This window comes from Apaloderma vittatum, unplaced genomic scaffold (genome assembly GCF_000703405.1).
Source record: "Apaloderma vittatum isolate BGI_N311 unplaced genomic scaffold, ASM70340v1 scaffold32555, whole genome shotgun sequence".
Classification (NCBI taxonomy): domain Eukaryota; kingdom Metazoa; phylum Chordata; class Aves; order Trogoniformes; family Trogonidae; genus Apaloderma; species Apaloderma vittatum.
Window position 1 is genome coordinate 1,017 of NW_009718227.1, and position 20,365 is coordinate 21,381.

Here is a 20,365-nt window from a genome sequence, read left to right on the forward strand (position 1 = left end):
TCTGGCAACTTAATCCCGTTAGGTTAAAAGGACTTCAGCAAACGTTATGCTCAGCTAGGTAACAGTTTATTTGTTGTTCAGTGCTGTATGTGAAGACGACACTGGTCCAGTTGTAACTAAAGGTCCGTGCACCTGTTCACGAGAATTGAATAAATAAGATATATGTGCCTGCTACAAATTTGTTGCCAATCCAAAATGTCCAGTAAATTAGTGGAAGGAAGGCTTTGTTGTGCTAGGGATGCAGGAGTGAGCTCTCTTAAATGTGACACTATGAAAAGTTTCAAAAATTCTATTGAGATGTGAAAACAACAGCTTTAACGAGTGTTGGAAACTTTTAAATCGACACATGTTGTGGTAGCAATGTTTGACATATACTTGAGATTTTTCTACCTTTTTCTAGTTTCTGTCATTCGTCACTCTTTCCTAGCCTTAGATGCTCTCATTAAGATTGATGACTAACGGAGGGCAATGTGGCCATCTGTCTTCCAGAAGATGGAAAGACTGCTGTCCGCTTCAAACACAGGAGGTTGGAATGAGTCTTGAAAACTGCAGCCTGTCAGCTCGTTTCTCTGCTGTGAAAATATTGGCAATTGCATTGGTGCTACCCAGGCTTGCTGCTTGGCGTGCTCTGGGGCTGAGCGTGATGGCTCACTCTGCTCCGTGAAAGGGAAGCTGGGAGCTGATTGCATTGCTTTCCTGAAGTCTGCTGGTGGATTTTTGAAAGGCAATTTTAACACCTGTATTGGTATTGCCTTGGATTGTTTTGACGCTTTCGGCCTCGTTCTACTGTTCTTTCTCTCTGCTGTTTTTCAGGTACAAAAACTGCTCTGTATGTGTCCAGTGGATTTCCATGGGATCTTCCAGTTAGATGAACGTCGCAGAGATGCTGTTATTGCTTTAGGAATCTTTCTAATTGAATCTGACCTTCAGGTATTTTTCCCACTTAGGCTAGCTCTATTTAACTTGGAAGATCTTGGATTAATTCAAGTTCAGTCGTTCAGTGAGTGAGAAGTTGGTATTTACTCTTCATAAAAATAGCTAAAAAGATCAGGGATAACAGCTGGATGCAGGCAGGGGAGCACAAGGAAACGAGGACAGTCCTGATGAGGGTGTCAGACAGTAGTCATGGCACTGCCACAGCCAAACTTGCGGTTTTTTGGTCATTGTAGCTTAAGGAGAGAAAGGAAAGGCTATTCAGGAGGATTTACTCAAACCATATGTGCCATGGCATGTTTCTCCCTGCATGCACATGCTTCTGAATGACAAGTGTGTTCCAACATACTCCTGAACGTCAGGTTTGTGATAGGCCTTTTGGTGCCGGGATAGAAAGCCAAGCAGGGCGTGTAGACTGAGTGGTGTACAGACATCCCTTTTGTATCCGTCAGCCTGTTTCTGACAGACTGGTTCCCTTTGCCTCAGCCTCTGGGTGTGGTATTTTTTCATGCAGAGGAAAGGAAGGACGTACTGAGTCCTCGGTCCAAAGTCATTAGTTGTCACTTTAAGTCATTAGTGTTGCCAGGGTTTGTATCAGGCCTGAATTTCCTCCTGTTTAGTATGTATTTACTATGATATAGCTTACATGCGTATTATTAGCATTGTCCTTTTTGTGGTTCTTCTGAGTATGAAGTTTAAACAAGGCAGCTGTATTCATGTTTCTAAACATTTTTATAATGTTTTCACATAATGTTTTTTAGTATTAATTAATCCAACTCTGTGAGGAAGGAGAGTGCTATCCTCTAATTTGCAGATTAGGAAGCGGAAGTGTTACGCAGATGTGTTAAGTGACTTGCATAAGGCAATGGGACGGATCGCAGGTACTGAATTTCTGGCTGCCGTCAAAATATTTTGTGACCTTGATGTAAACTAACCAAATTTTTTTGTTCTGGAACTCTTTTCTCCAACTTTTACAGAGAATGAACTGTGGCCTAGAATGAAAGGATTAAGTTTATAGCACTGAATTGGTTTACTTTCATTTGCCTGTGTTGGAATCAATTTTGCAATATTCAAGAAGCCTGTGGAGTAATTATTAGAAGCGAGTTCTGTGTGGGATTAATGTAGTATTTCCATATGTCTAAAATACGTTGAGGTGATACAGTTCAGCTTTTCTCTATTTTAAATACAATGTTTTCCTCTTTAGCACAAAGATAATGTGGTTCCTTACCTCCTCCGACTTCTGAAAGGTCTTCCCAAAGTCCAGTGGATAGAAGAAAGCAATGCACGGAAAGGCAGAGGTGATGTTGGGGTTGTTTGACCATTCTCATGGAATGCCAGCCAGGAAATAGCAGTAACAGGGGTTATTCAGGACATGACACAAGGGGAGATGATAGGTCCTGCTATATTCTTGGCTTCTGACTCAACAGCCTTTAATATTGATTTTCTTTAGAAGCAGAGAGAAAGTTGAATAGCTCCCAGCTTTCCTGCTTCACTGTTCTGTGATTAAATTGCACTTTGCAAATAATTCTATGCTCAGTATATTTGTTACTAAATTGGAGAATATTGTGTAGTAGTTAGAGCAGGAGAGTGGAATCTGACATTTGTACTCTCTACTTTTAGCTCTGATGCTTAGTTGCTATTTAAACCACTTAATTTCCTGCTCCCTTAATACCTCTTAATATAAGAATACTTTTTTCACAAGGGATCTTTTAATATTTTGTTCCAATTACTTGAAAGCCTGGAAGAGTTTTGAATTATTAAAATTGTTCTTTTAACATTTCATGCTGAAATTATCATGGATAGAATGCACTTCTAAGATTAGTGTGTCATACCACATTTTTCTACAGCCTATCTCAAAACTGTACGACATGGGAACCACTTAGGTCTTCTACTTTATTATTATTATTTGTCCTTTCTGTGTTGATTCTCTGTGACAGTGCTTAAGTGACTTTCTGTCCGTTACTTGCAGGCTTGCTTCCAGTGGCAGAAAACTTCAGCTTCTGCTTGGTGACATTGTTATCAGATGTCGCTTACAGGGATGCATCTCTCAGAGAGCAGGTAGAGTTTATTTTAAGTTTGCGTTAAGTTCGCCAGTGCTGCAGTGCTGACAGATGTCTAGGGAAGAGTACGCCACCGCTGCTTCCTTTCTTGCGAAGGGATGACTGCTAACTGCAGACTTTGCAAAAGAAGCTCTGTAGCTGAGCGAGGGCAATGTACTTTTTTAGTCACACAGCAATAAAATGTTGTTTACAGAGGTGCTTACGTTAATATTTGCAAGTTTCATTTGTTGTAGTGACCTAGTATAAGATAATGATATCTTTTTACTGAAAGATATTTTCATATGTCTATCTTGATTACTTTAGATCTTGGATGCGATTCTACAAGTAATGCAGTTCCTGTTGGGAATGTGCCAGACCCCACAAATGCATGATAAAGGTACTATTAAAATTGTTACTATATTTGTAACTCTTATCCTCTCAACTTGTCTTTTATGTTTTCTGATTATCAAGATCACTCCTCAAAAGTGAGCAGTTTTTTCGACTTCTCTTAGCTCATATTTATTCCATTTGTTGGTGAGTGGTAAATACAGAAGCAGGAGATTCCTTCGTGGGTTTTCCTCTACTGGCACACGTAAGGTTTTGTAAAGCACGTTGGACTGAAACAGTTTAGTGAAGAGGTAGCAAAACTGTGAAGATGAAGTTCTAAGTTACTGTTAATACATTCTTACGGTTTTCTTTTCCAGAATATTTATGCAAGTATGCAGTACCCTGCCTGATAGGAATTTCTCGAGCCTTTGGTCGCTACAGCAATTCAGAGGAGGCTCTCCTTTCAAAGCTTTTTCCAAAAATACCCCCGCATTCTCTGAGAGTTCCAGAAGAGCTTGAAGGAATTCGCCGACGATCCTTCAATGATTTCAGATCAATTCTTCCCAGTTCTCTACTCACTGTTTGCCAAGAAGGAACGCTAAAGAGAAAGGCCAGCAGCGTATCTAGCATCTCACAGGTCTGTGTGACTTACTCTGTGTTGGAGTCAGTGATTAGGTGCTTTTGTGGTCTTGGAGGAATTACAACAGCATTAAACCTGGATATGCACGTGGTGTCTTAACACGTTATTTGACTAGAGATGTTTATTTTGCTTCTGCAAGTGAGTTTCAAAGTGTATTTTTTTTTAGTTTCTGAGTTACAGAATAATCAGTGATGGTTAAACTAACAACTGTACTAATAAGTTTTCACATGGAACAGCTGATAAATCCTGTTCCTTTCCAGTGGAAAAGCATTGTATATCTGAACATTTGGGAAGCTGGCACTTTGTGGCTCAAGCTGTCAGAAGTGCTGAGGATGCATGAGCTCTCACTGGTTTAACCAGGAGTTGTGACTGTTCGTTGTCTTAGGGGAAGAATGGATTCAGATGCTGGTTTTGTAACCGTGGATGGTTATTAGTGCAGTTACACCCATACAGGAGTCATCATCCTGATCTCTTCCGTTTAGAGAAAATCACTGAACTAGCATTTTTCAACTTCCCAATTTTGGCTGCAATTGAGCTGTTAGGCCCAGGGATATGTAATTTCTGTTAGTTTTGCTTGAAGTTGTGTTTTGTTACGAAGTGTAACAACCGTTCTCAGGAAGACTTTTTTGTTATTTTGTAAACAGTTTTTAAATTATGGATTTTGTGTGATGTTTCAGGTTAGTCCTGAACGTGGAATTCCTCCTCCCAGTTCTCCTGGAGGATCTGCCATTCATTACTTCGAAGGTAAATTGTTTTGCAAAAGAAGAGTGTCTGATTTTGGAGGTTTATTGCTATTTATAGGAAATTGAGAAACAGTCTTTTTGACCTCTTCCTCTGCACTCTAGAATTCTTACAGTAATTCTCTGGAACATAGCTGCTAAGATTCTGAAAAATTTTGCCATATAAAAGCAGTAGGAAGTTATTATTAACACCATTGGTTTCCAGGCTCAGTTGTTTCTGAGAAATGATTTCCCGACTGCTAGGCTGTGCCTAGTACTGAGGAGCTTAATTCAGCCAGGCCAAAAATATTTCAGGAGATTAGACAGAGGAACAAGTGTTAATATTGTGCTTCACCGGACGACTAAGTTGTTGGACTAGGGTCAGGAACTTCTGAGACCTTTGTGGCATATTGTGTAAGTCTAAAACAACTGCCTAACTGGAAGTAAACGTGATATAGGTCATTGTGTACGACCTAGTAATTTGCTGAAGTAAAAAATAGTAAAGGAGATGCTGTAGTGGAGTGCTCACTACTATGTGTTAATTACTGTGTCATAAAAGGTAGGAATGTGAAAATTTGTCATGAGTTAGTGTACAAACTCTTAACCACTGAGCTTGCATAGAGCTCTAGCTGTGAGTTCTGTGTCAAAGTGGGGCTTAGAAATAAATTTTCCTGAATCAAGTGGAGAACTACATCTGCATCCACAGTTTTGGTGTCTCTGGTTTTGTCTGGCCCTTTGGAGTTTTTAACAGTTTGGGCATTCTCTGTTTCTCGGTCATTCTCCTCTCCAGAGCCCTGGCTTAAATTAATTTCTTCCACATTGCTTTTCTTTTTCCTTCATGTTACTATTTCTAGAGGCATCCGTCTTCCTCAATCATGTAATGGGATTGCGGGGTAGTTCACGTGGTGTTCTTTAATTGCCACTTGGGAAGAGACCTGTTTGTCGCCTGTCCACCAAGTTGAATCAACTTAACCTTCTTCAGTTTTATGGTCGACATGTTTTGAATTACAAATAAAAAGTAAAAGGCCATAGGTTAGAGAGAGGCTATAGTAGTAGAATGAAAATCATCTCAATTAAAACTATAGGTGGTTAGTGGACAATTTTGTTAAAATTTTTGAATCATTTTAATTGTGTCTCTGGCAGAGTTATGATTATTCTAATCAGGATTTTATTTTCAATACTAACTTCTACCAAATATTTCAAACACAGACAGCCAGAAAATAATCACATAATATTTTATTGGAGAAGATGAGTAGTGGTCTTGGTTTTATTCTGGCCAAGACTACAGTTTAGAGAAAAGGACAGGCAGTTGAGCACTTAAAAATGGCAGATATGTAATTTCTAAAGTTGAAAAAGTACCAAAAGCAGTATGCTTAGCAAATTGTTTGCTTAATAGAATACTTTAATTGGAAAAATAATTTTATTTCTCTTTATCTTCAGATTGCAGTAGCGAATTGGTGCCTCTTCTAAGATGAAAGCTGTGCCGTGTATATCTAATAAAGGGGAAAACCTTGCAAGATAGTTTTGACTTAAACTATTCTCTGCTTTTGAGCAAAATGTAATTTGTGGAAGTTTTCAGATAAATGTATCTCACTAGGATGGAAAGACTTCTTGTCTCTGACATGAACACAAGCCATTGACATGAATTTTTCCATTGTGATTGTAAACTTCTGACGAAAAAATGTACTTTTTAATCGTACTTTCTTGTCTTGATATACCAGTAAATTAGCTGAAATGTACCTCTTGATACGTTGCAAGTTGAAGACTGTAGCTCTGTTGGAAATAACTCTTTGGTAGTAACTGAACATTGTCTTTAAACAAAGTCTGCATATCTTCTCTCTCCCTAAGCTTTTTTTTCTATTGTTTTTTTACTGATCAGGTTCGTATCTTCCTGATGGGAGCGCATTGGATCCTGATTATTACTTCTCTACAATCAGCTCCAGCTTTTCAGTTTCTCCTCTCTTCAATGGCATCAACAATAAAGAGTTTAACATCCCACTGGAAATGCTCCGCCAGCTGCTGACCATGGTATGTGATGGGTTCTTATGGAGGCTGCAGTGAGACTGCATTCTAGAGGTTCATGCTAGAAACAGATGTGGTTTAAGTTAAAGCTTTTGGAATTGCAGATAACAAGATAGTGTTTGTCTCTCAAGCTTTGTGTAATGTTGGTTTTGTGGCATTTAACATCATGCTTCAATAGTATTTTTAAAAAGCTCTGTTATGAACTGTGAAGAATTTAGAAAGTCAAGTAAATATATTTCAGCTTCTTCCTGTTTGACTCCTGCAGACTGCTTGTTCTGAGATAACTTCCATTTCAGCAACTAACAGCATGTATTATATTTTGCGATGAGAATGAGACCCTTTTCTGGAGAAGGACTCAGTTGCTGGGAGTTCATGCAAGTGACAGAATCTACTGGCCCTGTCTGTTCCCTGTAGCAGCTATTCTGGAAGAGAACACAGAGGCTGAGATTTATTCATGTTGCAGCCAGAAATTCTTGTAGCCTTAATTTCGTCTGACACTTTACGGTCAAGTGACTCGTGTTTTCTGTGCATGAAATTGTTTTATCTTCCTATCCCAAGTCATCAACCGGAATCATCTTGGGGTTTTTTTGTTTTTTTTTTTTTCCTTTATAGGTAAAACAGATCGTTGGGGATTCTCTGCTAAAGACTTTAGATGCAGTTTTAGCTGAAGTTTCAGAGGTATGCTTTTAAATTCCTTTTCAAATTACTTGAATACTATATTTTTTGTTTTTCATAACTAATACTTGGAAAATCAGTTTTTGCCTAGATAGAGTGTCTTCTTTTGGCAGAAGGATACTAATTTCTTGTTTGAACTGTTCTTTCAGTGGATTTATCTAGCCTTGGACTGTGTAAAAATGGGGGGCTGAAGGACGAATTTTTTCAGTAACGGAAATAGTTATCCTCTTAAAAAATGAAAAGTTTTCTTACTTCAGCTCTGTTAACCCTACTAAATTACAGCATCAGTTGCCCAAAACCGGTTAACTGTACACTAAGGTCTTTATTGCATATTACAGTAGCGTATCTTTTTTTCTCTTTTTGCTATCTCAGTAAAATGATAAGATTTGAATTCTCCTCTTGTGTGGTTCGTTTTTGTTTTGTTTTGGATTTTTAGCACGACATCTTCCATTGATACGTGAAAGAGTGACTGAATCTCATTTAATACACCGTACTTTTGATGAAAGTAGCGGGGAAAGGCTATGAGGTTACTTCTGGTACCAGCTTGAAATGCTGCTTTATATGTTGGGGGAAAGTAGTTATGTGACCATAATAAGATGATGTATTTATCTATATAATGGAAAATAGTTAATTTCAAATCTAGCAGGTTGCTTCTTTTCTCTTTCAGACAGGCGCTAGTACAGATCTCTACTATAAAACATTCAGTGACCCTCTTTATCTTGCTCAGTTTAAAATGCTAAGAGACACGTTGTACTATATGAAAGGTACAGTATTTGTGGGTTTTTCTTTTTTTTTTTTTAGTTTATCCTTCATTATATTTAATATCCAAAGCATTGTCTCTGTTATTTTGAGTGCTTGAACATACACTTTCTTGCAACTCCATGTACACTATAGAATTTGCATTTTGAAATGTTTCTGTATAAAAAAGGTGCTATGGAAATAGAAAAAAAATATTTTGTGCACCACTAAAAAGGTTAATAGGTGGCATTTCAGTTGTCTGCTGATGAAAGTACTGATGGACTTTGTGAAATTTATCTTTTAGGTAGGGGATAAACTTTAATTAAATAATTTCATTTATAATGTAGCAATGAATTTTATATGTGTTTTCATTTTGATACATTGACTTCCATCCTTCTAGCATAATGCTATTTCTTTTTATTACTTTAGACCTTCCCAATGCATTTGTGAAGGAAATCCATGACTTTGTGCTGGAGCAGTTCAACAGCAGTCAGTCAGAACTTCAGAAGATCCTTCACGACGTGGATCGATTGCACCATGAGCTGAGTCCCTTGAAACTGCGTTGTCAGGCCAACGCTGCCTGCGTGGATCTCATGGTGTGGGCTGTGAAAGATGAGCAAGGTGAAAAATGCTCTCCGGTCTCTGGAATATCTGTCTTTTAAGTTGTAGAAATAGGAAGTTCTCTGAGAGTAGATGATGTGAAGAGAAATAAAAAAATAGATTTTAGTAGAATACTCTTTGCTATTAGAACGCCTCGCTTTTTCTTCAGTTTTCTTTCTTGTTGTATGAGTCTTACACCTCCTCTGAATATGTGAAGGATTTTTTTTCTTTTCCTTTGGACCTTGCAATACGTCATTTCTATCATATGTGGAGCACACTCAGTATCAGCTTTAAGTACTGTAATTCTTTGTGTCGTAGTGTCTGACAGAGCTGTTTGGTGCAGATCTAAGTTCTGCAAAAAAAAACGATTTTGGAAAGAAGCACTAAATCTCTTTGAGGAATTGTAGTATGAGGAGAGGGAAGCTGACATATTTTCTGTATTGTTTTAGAAATTCTAGTAAGCGTTGGGTTGTGTGTGGCCTAGTAACAAATCTGATAAACATAAATATTTCTTCTGGATGTTTTGTTTAAGGTGCAGAAAACTTGTGCATCAAGTTATCAGAGAAGCTGCAGTCGAAAACCTCAAGCAAAGTCATCATTGCTCACTTGCCACTGCTAATTTGCTGTTTGCAGGTCTGTCTTTTATAGTATTTGACACTACTGTGTGAGTGAGAGTTTGGGGAGTTTACAAGTTGCCAGAAGAACAATTTTTGTCTGCTGTTTCTATTCCTTTCCACCAGTGTGTTCTGTGTTTGGATTTTAGAGGTCTGGTGTGGAAACTAGAATTGCAGTAGAGTAGAGCTTTCAAAATTTGTGTAACTCAAGTACTTCTTGAAGAATAATGTTCATGAGACTTTTTTAACCAGCATTTAATTTCTGAAATAGTTAGCTTCTTAGTCCATTGTGTAAACAGTTAAAATACTGTGACTGGTAGCTCACTGACATTTAAGAGTAAGGCTTGATTATTCTAATTTTTATGTCTTATTGGGCACTTATTCACAGTCTTAAAAATGTGGTCTGTTCTAAAGTGTGTGTATTCTAAAGCTATATTTTGGTTGGGTTTTTAATTTATTTTTTTTTAGGGTCTAGGCCGTTTGTGTGAGAGATTCCCTGTTGTGGTTCATTCTGTCAATCCATCCTTGAGAGACTTCCTTGTGATACCTTCCCCGGTGCTTGTGAAACTCTACAAATATCATAGCCAGTATCACACAGGTAAAGGCTATATTCCAAAGGATATTCTAGTGATTGTTCTCCAATTTATAAAAATTTTTGATAGTTTTGGATATTTTGTGGTGGTATGGCTGTCAGGGGAAACAGATGCGTTTTTGATTTTACTTTTTTTTTTTTTTTTTTTTTTTTGGAAGCTAGGAGAAGGAATGCAAATAGAAATCTGGTAGAAATAAGGTCTAAGGGCAAGCAGTACAGGTGGATGTACATTCTCTCCTAGCAGCAATATTGCTGTGCCTGTTTTGCTGAAGCCAGGATAGTCTTATCTCAGGCACTTTTGTCCTGAATGAGATCACCAACAACTGCAGCATCGAAGGTTATATTATGTGTGGCAACCTCCTGCACTCGATTCAGAGCAGTTTCCTTTGGGCTTCATCCATATGGGCCTTCAGAAACCTCCAAGGACAGAAATTCTACCACCTGTGTCAATGCATAGTTATCCTCAGAGTGGCAGAAAAAACCCCAAACCCACCTATACGTTTGGAACCTCCCAGGTTTCAAATTACAGCTGCTGTCTCGTTTTCCCATGAAGCCTGCTTTTGTCTTCTTAGTAACCTACTTTATGCTTTGGAAGGCAGCCTTTAGGTCTGTCCAAAACTGTTTGTGGTCCAGGTTGGATAAGGCCTTGTTCCTCAGACTCCAAACAGGTCCTGTGCTCCAGCCCCATGACCATCTTGATGCCGGTTGAGAGTTTTCTTTGTTGGTATTTTTTAAGTTATGATTTCCAAATAGAGAATTTTCAGATTACTGCAAAAGCAGTATCATAATGCTAAAGCAGAACAGGTGAAATGAGAAGTGAAGGTGGGTAAGTTTGGGAATAATTATTTAGGAATAGTTAAATGGAGTGATACCTTGCATAGCTAGTGACAGGTATGCACTTCCAAAGTTCTTCAGCTCAACTCCGAGCTGTCAGGTAGAATGTTTTGCACTCTGCCGTGGGGAGGAAAATCTCTTTCAAATGGTGTTGATTTCCATACTCTGTGTTCTTTGTAGGTGGTAATGACATCAAGATTAGTGTAACTAATGAGCACTCGGAGTCTACTCTAAATGTAACACCTGGCAAGAAGAGTCAACCATCTATGTACGAGCAGCTGCGTGACATTGCCATAGACAACATTTGCAGGTAAGAGAGAGACTTGCGCTGTGTTGGAGCACATGTTCTATTTCCCCAGCGAAAAAGCGTTGTGGCCATTTAGAAGGTACTGCTCTGTGCTGCTCTGAAGGCTTTTTGCCTTTTTTCGGTTGCGACTTTGTTTTTATTCAGGTATCTCTTGGTTCTGTTTATGTCCTGATTTTAAAGTAACAGTTCAGTCTTACTGGTTTGCTTCCCATGTAGGTAATTCATGCTAGTCACCGTTCTGATGCAGTGGTTTTGTTTTCTGCTTAGATTATCGTGTCGAGTGAAGGATTGTTATGTGCTCAAGTGTCAGCAGCGACATGATTAGTCTTCCCTTCTAGGCAGCTACAGAGAGGTGGAGGGAAGACAGATAGTTGGTGTGTAGTGACAAGGGCTTGAAGCTTCTAAAGCAGTGAATTTTGAATTTACCTTATTGCCTGTCCCCATCTTTATTGTTGCTGGAGAAAGCAGCAGTAGAAACTCTGCTCATTTTTAAAAATACATCTGCAGTGGTCCTACACAGTTGGTTCCTATACTTCCACATGAGCTATTTTCCCTTATACCTGATGTGCATTTACAGTAGTAAGAATTGAAATATTTGTGCTTTTAGTTTTTTCCTCTAGCTGTTCTAGCAAGTTTTCTGTTTGTTGTTATTCCAGGTGCTTGAAAGCTGGCTTGACTATCGATTCGGTGATTGTTGAGGCCTTTCTTGCCAGTTTATCTAACCGACTGTACATCTCTCAAGAGAGTGATAAGTAAGTTGTTAGTCATCAAACTGATTTTTCCTTTAGCTGGTAAACTTGAAGCTTATTATAACTAAATACAAGTATGGGCAGAATTATTTTAAAATTAAATTTCTCTGACATTAGTGAGCTTGTATTGTGGGATCAAGATCTTCTCATGCAAATCTTGGCAGAGCTGATCCATTGTTTTCCTCTTGAGAGGTATGGACTCATTTTTATCTGAAGGAATCAGCAAATCTTTGATGAATATTATCCAATTTTGAGTCCTAGATTGAGTGATACTCACTCTGCTGTATCCTCAGACTTCAGCTATCTTTTATGGCTTGACACAGCTTGTCACGTGTGTGATTTGACGGTTCATTTTTAAGAGACTTGCCAACCATGAAGCCTACAAGAGGAGATCCTAATTATAAATGGGCGGTTAGGTCTTGATGTTATGCAGATCACTTTTAACTCTTTTCACTGTTATTTCTAGAGCAGTTTGTTCATGCGTTTGTGGGTTTGGTTTTTTATTTGAATTTTTTTTTTGAAAACCAACTTGTGCAAGTGTATCTCTAATGTTAATGGAGATGAGCATACGGAGTGGCAATATTGAAGCTGTTAATAATGTTTACATTTAGTAGATGAACTGTTTCTTACATGAAACGTAACTGTGCTTGAAGGTCTTCATAGTTGTTGGACAGTTACATGTATGGTTCATGAGTTGTTTTCATTTTTTGTGGGTTTTTTTGTAACAGGGAAGCTCATTTGATTCCCGACCACACCATTCGTGCTCTGGGACATATTGCAGTGGCACTGAGGGACACCCCAAAAATGATGGAACCTATCCTACAGATCTTGCAGCAGAAGTTTTGCCAGCCACCATCTCATCTTGATGTCCTCATCATTGATCAGCTGGGCTGCTTGGTCATCACTGGAAATGTAAGGAGAGAAAGGGAGTACTAGTGCATGATCCCTTTCCTTTAGTTAAGAGAAAATGCATTTTAGAAACTGTATTTGTGGAAGATTTTTAAGGCTTTTCATCACCACAGGTATGTGCTTGCACAAGCCTCGTGTCTTTGTGACATCAGAAAACAAAAGCTAATTAATAAAGTGTAAGATGCTGTCCCTGTAAAGATTAGTCCCTTTAGAAAATAATAATTTAAAACCCAAACAAAACACCAAACTATAAAACCCCACCAAATGCAATGATTTCAGAAGTTAAGAAGTTTATAAACTTGACCTATGTCCCCGGTAGGAGTGCATCATCTTGTTTTTGTACGAGTAATTAACTTTCCAAGTCTTGTAGGTCCATACATTTAAGGGTTTTGATTGCCTCCTTCAGTCGTACAAGGACTGAAGTACTTTTTCTGAAGGTAATTTTAAAAAATAAGAAAATTAAAAAATATCATATAATTTGAGCAATTAAAAACACTAATGAAAGCACTTCCACCGTGCTTTGGAAGCTGAAACTGTTGCTTAGAGTATGACTAGATACTTATGTAAAGAAATTTGTGATACTTAATTTATTTTACAGGGTTGTTCTTTAAAGAGATTGTATTCAATAAGCTCTTTTTAATGATTTTTGTTTGGTGTTTTTTTTTTTTTTTTACAGCAATATATTTACCAGGAGGTGTGGAATCTGTTTCAACAAATCAGTGTTAAAGCAAGCTCAGTTGTTTACTCTGCCACAAAAGATTATAAGGATCATGGATACAGGTAACACTTAGTTGTGTCCCTTAAATGTATGAATGCTATATGGAATATCCTTTATGCTACATTAGGGATTTTCACTTTTCCCACATCTACCACAGGAAAGTAATTTCATTTGGACTGTGACAGCATCAGAAATTAAACGTCCTCCAGAGATAAGGTTTATAAATAGATTTTAACTTAAATACTGGTTGCATTTCAATTATCGGTACTGATGTGCCACTATTCATTAAAAAACAAAAAAATCATCCCCTCCAAGAAAAATGCTGAGTGAAAAAATGTCAGTAACTTTATTACAAGTGTTACTGTCAGCATTGTGAAGAAAGAACTGAAATTACACAACTTTGAGGAATTGCTTGTTCATGACTGTTCTTTCTTGTCAGACACTGTTCGTTAGCAGTCATTAATGCCTTAGCTAACATCGCTGCTAACATTCAAGGAGAACACCTTGTGGATGAGCTGCTGATGAACTTGCTGGAACTGTTTGTTCAGCTCGGGCTGGAAGGAAAGAGAGCCAGTGAGAGAGCAAGCGAGAAAGGACCAGCACTGAAGGTCAGATATTCACTACTTCTAGTTGTACGCAGCCCTTTATACGGATGGCACTGCTAAATGTGCTCCTGTGGGTGTGTTTTGAACCAAACCTGTGCCCTTACACACAGAGGAAGAATCGCTCTTCTGTAAATGTCAGAATATGTTCTGACTGTGCGATGTGCGTGCAGACCTGTAATGCCTGTCAGATATCTCCTGAAGCTGTGCCGAGGATCGAGACCGAGCGGTGGTGCACACGTGCGCTTCAGCTGAGCCTGGGTTTGGGCAAGGCTGAGTAAACCGTCTGGAGAGTTCAGCTGCTAGAGGCTGAGCTGCAGTGAGAAATTCAGCGTGCTCACTGCTCAACTCTTACTAAATCTTGATGTTTCTTTAGATGTGACAGAAATCTATTTCTAATTTTAGTGTGTCCTAGGATGACTCAGGTTGGAAGGGACTTCAGGAAGTCACCTAGTCCAACCTCTAGCTGGTAGTAGACAATTTGTCATCCTGATTAATCCAGAATTGCTGTTCTGAGTGGGTGCATCTTGATTTTTGTCAAGATCCAAGCTGAGGCAGATTTCTCTGTCTGGGAATGGGTTTTAGGAGTGCTTTATTTAGAGAGCAAATGTATTCAAAAAGCTTGCCTAAGAAAGAGGAGACTTGTCCCTTTGATATGTATGGTATGATTACTTAGCAGAAGAACAAATTTGAGGGGTTTTTGTTGTTTTTAAACACAGTTTTTAACTGTGATTTGTAAAATTTAATACATACTGGCCTGTGAAACTTTATGAGAAGATCTGGAATACGAATATCTTTAAATGGTAGCTAAATTTTTGCATGAGCAGCTTATGCGTAATTGTTGTATTCACTCAGAATTCTCTGCTTTTTTTTTTTTCTTGTGTGAAGACTTTCTCATCTCACTTCACATTCTAGCTTTTCTTCCCATTTCAGTAAACAATCCAGAGTATTCAATGTATATATTCTGTTTAAGCAGCAAACAAAAATCTCGGCCTTTTCTACAATACCTTCATCTCAACTTTGCTCTAAAATATAAACAAGCTGCTAGCGTTGACTTTTGCTCTTGAGATTTATATTATCGTTTGAAAAGCAAAATAAGATTGCTTTCTACTCATGAAAAATCAGAGCCTTCCTCCAGTTACATTCCTCCCTGGTGTTCAAATGCTGGAACCTCTTGGCATTCTAAGTATTTACTAAGGACAACTTTTAAAAACTCCCAGTGTTTGATAGTGATTTTACATACAAAAAAAGCACTTGTGTGTTTAAATAATTCAAGTATGTTCACAGTGGAAGGTTAAGGTGTTACTGAAGATGAGGTTTGGGATAGGTAACACTTCCTTTTGACATAGGCACGTTTTCCTAGTATGAAGGGGAATGATGATCTGGGGTTGTTTTTCTGTTTTACCTTTTTTTTGACGTCCTGTGCATGCTACAGTTTAACAGGGCTAAGTTCTATCTTTATCCTTTTTTGGTGTGTGTGAAGTCTCTTGGTAAATCTCTCTGAAATGAATCTGTCTGCTCTGAATATAGATTTCATTTATTAGGGGATGTCAGCTCTTTTAAAGGGAACCAGGACGTGTCTAGATTCTGCTTTTCGTGAAGTCTGTGGAGAAAAATCTCTCTCCATGAGATTCACAGGTTCTTTTAATCACAGATGAATGAGCTGAAATGGGGAAAACCAGATTGCAAACATTGCTCTAAAATGCTCTAAATGAGGTTCCACCCTCCACCTTTCAGGGATGTTTTTCCCCTATGTCAGTTTTGGAATCGCTATGGGGGACAAACTGCACTGACTTAAAGCTGCCTGCAGATGGAAAATCTGTGATTGGTTTAACATGGATTTGAGCTAGGAGGCAGTGTTTCTTTATTATGAGGATACTGATAGCAGTTTTTACTAGAACTCTGTTCGGTGTAGAGTAGATGTTATGAAGGTATTTTGAAGCCTGGGTTACTTCATTTTGAGGAAGAGTTAAAGTAGGTAAAACACTGCCTGTGCTGTAGTCCCAAATAAAGCCAGTTTTGTTCTTTGGTGGTTATCAGGTAGTTTGCTTATGTTCTCTGCTTCTCAGCATACTTTTTCATGGACTTAAATTTGCCTGCTAACTATTAAAGTGCTTCAGTGGCTTATTTTTTTGTTTTATACCAGATCTTTCAACCATGCAAAAGTAGATTCTGTGAGGGGAAGAAAAATGACTTTTTTTTCTTTTTCTATTGCTGATAGTTAGCACAAGTGAGTATGTCCAGGGAAGTAATTCTTTATCCTCGGTGCCCGGTATTGTCATAAAGAGGCTGATAATCAATTTTCATAATTAAAATAGTAGCAGAGCAGTAGGTTTTTTGCAATTCTGTCTGTTGGCATCAGGTCCTGGCTTCTGATTATCTCAGTTAGCTTGCAGCTCTTCTCTGACTCTGTAGCAATTTGCCACATGCAGTGACTTGTCCTGATGACCTTTTCCAGTTGTTCCTACCCCTTAGAGTGACTCGAGTGGTGTTCTTTTATTCACTTAAAATATTTAAGGGCCCATTTTCTGTTTTGCTTTGTCTTGGACACTACAGGAGAGATAACTAAAAAGTGTTTTAGTTGGATCATATCATGATTGTTTCATCTGAAGACTATTTGGGGCATTCTCTCTCTCTCCCTCCCTGCCCTGGCTTTTCTTTTCTTTTTGAATTCCTTCCTTTCGGTTTATTCCATGGCATGCCAAACTGCACCCTGTTAGCGTGTCTCCCTTGCCTCTGCCCTATGGGACCAGAGGTCTCTGTACCTTGTTTCTCTTTTGTAAGAAGGAAGCTGGAGAGTTCTCTCCCACCCACATCCGAGGTGGAGGGATATGGGAGGTAGGGACAGACGTTAGAGAGCAGATGTCTCTGAGCATCGGGTCTGTGTTTTCACTGCCTTAGCAGAGAAGGTGAATGTGCTGTGTGCAGTGAGTGTTTTCAGTTTTTAAACGCTGTATTTGGACAAGAGCAAATGCACACGTTGCATAGACTGCAATGTCCTAGTAAGTTAAAGGAAATATTTTTTTCCTTGTGTTTCTTGTATTTCAATGGAAAAGGCTGTTGACCTTGTTTAAATAGCTGCTTGAATATGGTGTATTTTTACAGACTTGTTATTTTTGACTTCATTTTGAAAGTAAAATTAGGCTTTTAGTAAACATTTGACACTTGTCTGTGGCCACTTATTTAATGTGAACATTTTTCTTGCAGTTGGGTAGACATGGTATCTATCAAGGAATATTTACCGTGCTTTTAATTCAAGGTGTAATACTTGGCTTTGTATCCAACCGGAAAAGCTTTGTTGAGAGATGCCTGGGTGTCCCAGTCCTTTGGATTTCTGGGGCGCTTTCTTGGCTGCCTTGGACAGGTCTGTTTGCAGGATACAGAGCTGTAACTGGCAATGTATGTTTTAATTTGCATAGAATTTGATATTTAAAATACATCTTGTATCATGTATTTTAGAAATGCTTTTGTAAATGCTTTGATCAAACTTCCTTTTTCTTTTCCAGGCCTCCAGTAGCGCAGGCAATCTGGGTGTGCTTATTCCTGTTATTGCTGTGGTGAGTATCCAATGGTTGGGTTGTTGCAAACAGAGTAATTTTTCTCACGCATGTCAAATACTGGTGCTATTTCATAGTCAGATGATTTGATTAACAACTAATGAAGAGGTAAGCCTCCAAGAGGAATATGGTAGTATGGTAAAATAATATTTTTGCTCTAGGTTGGGGAGGGAGCATTTGTGTAATAATGAGATATCTCTTAAAATAATTAATCTCTTGTAATTGAAAGTTAGATTGTTGCTAGTCATGAATTCAAGAGATTGATGAACTGAATAGTACCACAGAGGATATTTCTTTGAATAGTGTTTGGTATGCAGTGTAGTAGATGGCACATGTGTGTGGCCTGTGGAGAAGAATGAAAACCAAAAGTTAATAGAAACAGAGTTAAAAATAAATCTTAGTTTGGCAGCAAGTAAATTCTGCTTCTTAATAGATCATTGAAAGAGGAGAGAGGAAAGGAAGGAAGCGTCCTGTGACTTCTGAAACTAGAATTGTCTGACGTGTCGAAAGCATTTTGGCAAGTATGCAAGGACACGGACATCCATTCCAGACTCATTTGTATTGTTGTATATCTGCTTTTGGTCTCAGATGACAATTTTTTTCTGGGGGAAAAATAATTTTTTAACAAAATATAACTACTAATTCAGTCAAAAATTGGTGTGCAACCATTCTAGATCTCCAACAGAAAATTTGGTGTGTACAAGCTGGGTTTCCAAGTCAGCAGGGCTAGTTCCCTAACTGCTGTAGCTTCTACAAAAAATGTCTAAAAGTTGAACCCGCTGGAGAACACAGAACACATCATGTCGCTTTCTGCCCTCCTGAAGCTGAATTCTTCTGTGAAGCTTTTCTTGTACAGCCGGGAGCAGGTGTATTGGTGCTAGCAGTAGGCCTGCCCCTTGGAACGTGCTTGTACTGCACATGCATTGCCAAGCAGGAAAAAGTCGCTTGTTTCACACTCTGCCTGCACTGACTTTTTTACTGAACCTTTTCAAAGAGAAGAGCCTAAAATTAGCACCAGTTAAAAATGAAAGAACTGTTGCTTTCCTTCCCCTATCTCTTCTTTGAGTTTCCAATATAAGCTCTTCCTGAATCCCCCAGGGATTCACAAGGGCCGGATCGTAGCTTTGCAGAAAGGTGTTGATAAATGTCTGGGATTGCTGTTCTTGGCAAGCGCTCGGATTTTGCGTGAACTAACTATTCCTGTGCTGAGAGGTATGTTCTAGCGAGTAGTATTTCTCAGCTGTGAGTAAAGCCAGCACTGATTTGAGTGAAACCAAGATCCTTCCTTGCATATTGAGAAAAGATTAGTGCTTTTTAGAGAGTTAACGTAAAAGCTATGAAAGTACTTTCCAGTTTCAAATTCTTATTGATGATGTATTTGTTCTGAATAGAAGGTGATAACTGCATTTTTCTTAACCAATGTGACCTTTAAATGGAGTCAGATAGAGCCAGAATCTGAAGCATGAGTTAATGGTTACATTATGGTTATTGAAGCAAATATTTGACTTTCTTGCACAATGTAGGAAGATCATGAGTTTTGAGCAGTAGCTGATTTGCTCTTCTGCTTGGAGCTCTTTCTCTTGAATAATTACTGTTACTCAGGTCTCAACCCCCCCATATTTCAGATTCTCCAGGTCACTTGATCATTGATAAACTAATTAAATCAGGGCCATGAAGATTTAATCTTTTGAAGATGCTTTTCTTTTTTGAATGTAGATAAAACAATAAAATGCTTACGTGAACATAAATGATCTCTTGTGAACTTTCAGTACTGAAAATTGTCCCCCACTTGGTGGGCTTGTAACTGAGCACAGGGTGAGGCAGGAGTAGAGAAATGCCTGAGCTTCCTATTTGATACCAACTTTTCATTGCTCCTCATCATCTAATACTAAAATTCCGCTGGCTGTCATATTAAACATTTTTGTGTATGGGGCAAATAATCGTATTAGATGCAAAATTACAAATGGCAGTATATAAAAGCAAAATTATGTCAATAAGTTAAACTTAATATCGGAAAACACTTCTTTAAAAGAATTCCCAATCTTTAAAACGACTGTTGGTGTATCGCTTAATTTGTGGATTTTGCTGACATAAGACAAATTTATAATATGAATATATTTAGATGGATGCAATATTTAGTACAGCAAATAATAATAAAAATACCCTCACTGGATTGAGAGGCACATTTTTTTTGGAAGGTCCGATGCAAAGGAAGGTATGCAAAAGTGAGGAATGTTCATTGCTTTAGGAACTTGAATGTAAGATGCAACTCTGTACTCGGTAAGTAGTAATGTGCTACAGAGCGCATGTAAATTTTCACTTTTTCAAGTGTGACACAGGCTTCTCTACAGCATTCGTGTTGGAACCAGAATGATTGAGAAGGTTTACAGTCTCAGTTTGACTTGAAAGGTTTTGTCCATTGAGTCAAGTGTGGAGATCGTATTTGAATTCTTAACTAATGTTGTGATTGCTTTACATCACGCTTCTTTGTAGAGAGGATTAGGTGATGCTCGGTGAAAACAGCATTTTGCTGGCTGCTTTCGCTATAAAAGGTGTTCAGAGTATCTTTACATAGTTTACTTGGTTGGCCCAGTTCTGATACTGCCTGTACTAATGAAGGTAAGAGAACTGCATGGAAAGCATACCAGTTAGGGAACAGTAGTGGATGCGTTAGGGTTTCATTCCTCCAAGATATTTTAATCTCTTATTTGGTACACTGGCCCGTAAGGTTCATAGCGTGTAAGTTTGCTGAATTTTGAATGATGCAAGCAAAAGAAAGAATGTAAGCAC

The 20,365-nt window shown here is 38.3% G+C and overlaps 1 protein-coding gene across 1 annotated transcript in view; it reads left to right on the forward strand.

Annotated features, from left to right (window-relative positions):
* Nucleotides 1-807: 807 nt before the first annotated feature.
* The window catches only part of LOC104274529 (phosphatidylinositol 4-kinase alpha-like), a gene marked incomplete at its 3' end in the record, with an annotated part of 29,674 nt that continues 10,116 nt past the window's right edge, over nt 808-20,365 (forward strand). Inside the window, exons 1-18 of the mRNA XM_009870184.1 lie at nt 808-930; nt 2,138-2,231; nt 2,903-2,991; nt 3,297-3,369; nt 3,677-3,936; nt 4,617-4,683; nt 6,538-6,686; nt 7,293-7,358; nt 8,023-8,119; nt 8,523-8,714; nt 9,226-9,326; nt 9,776-9,905; nt 10,914-11,043; nt 11,697-11,792; nt 12,518-12,701; nt 13,375-13,478; nt 13,856-14,024; nt 17,525-17,575. Of these exons, the coding sequence (XP_009868486.1) occupies nt 832-930; nt 2,138-2,231; nt 2,903-2,991; nt 3,297-3,369; nt 3,677-3,936; nt 4,617-4,683; nt 6,538-6,686; nt 7,293-7,358; nt 8,023-8,119; nt 8,523-8,714; nt 9,226-9,326; nt 9,776-9,905; nt 10,914-11,043; nt 11,697-11,792; nt 12,518-12,701; nt 13,375-13,478; nt 13,856-14,024; nt 17,525-17,575 (2,151 nt within the window). The remainder of the gene's footprint in view (nt 931-2,137; nt 2,232-2,902; nt 2,992-3,296; nt 3,370-3,676; nt 3,937-4,616; nt 4,684-6,537; nt 6,687-7,292; nt 7,359-8,022; nt 8,120-8,522; nt 8,715-9,225; nt 9,327-9,775; nt 9,906-10,913; nt 11,044-11,696; nt 11,793-12,517; nt 12,702-13,374; nt 13,479-13,855; nt 14,025-17,524; nt 17,576-20,365) is intronic.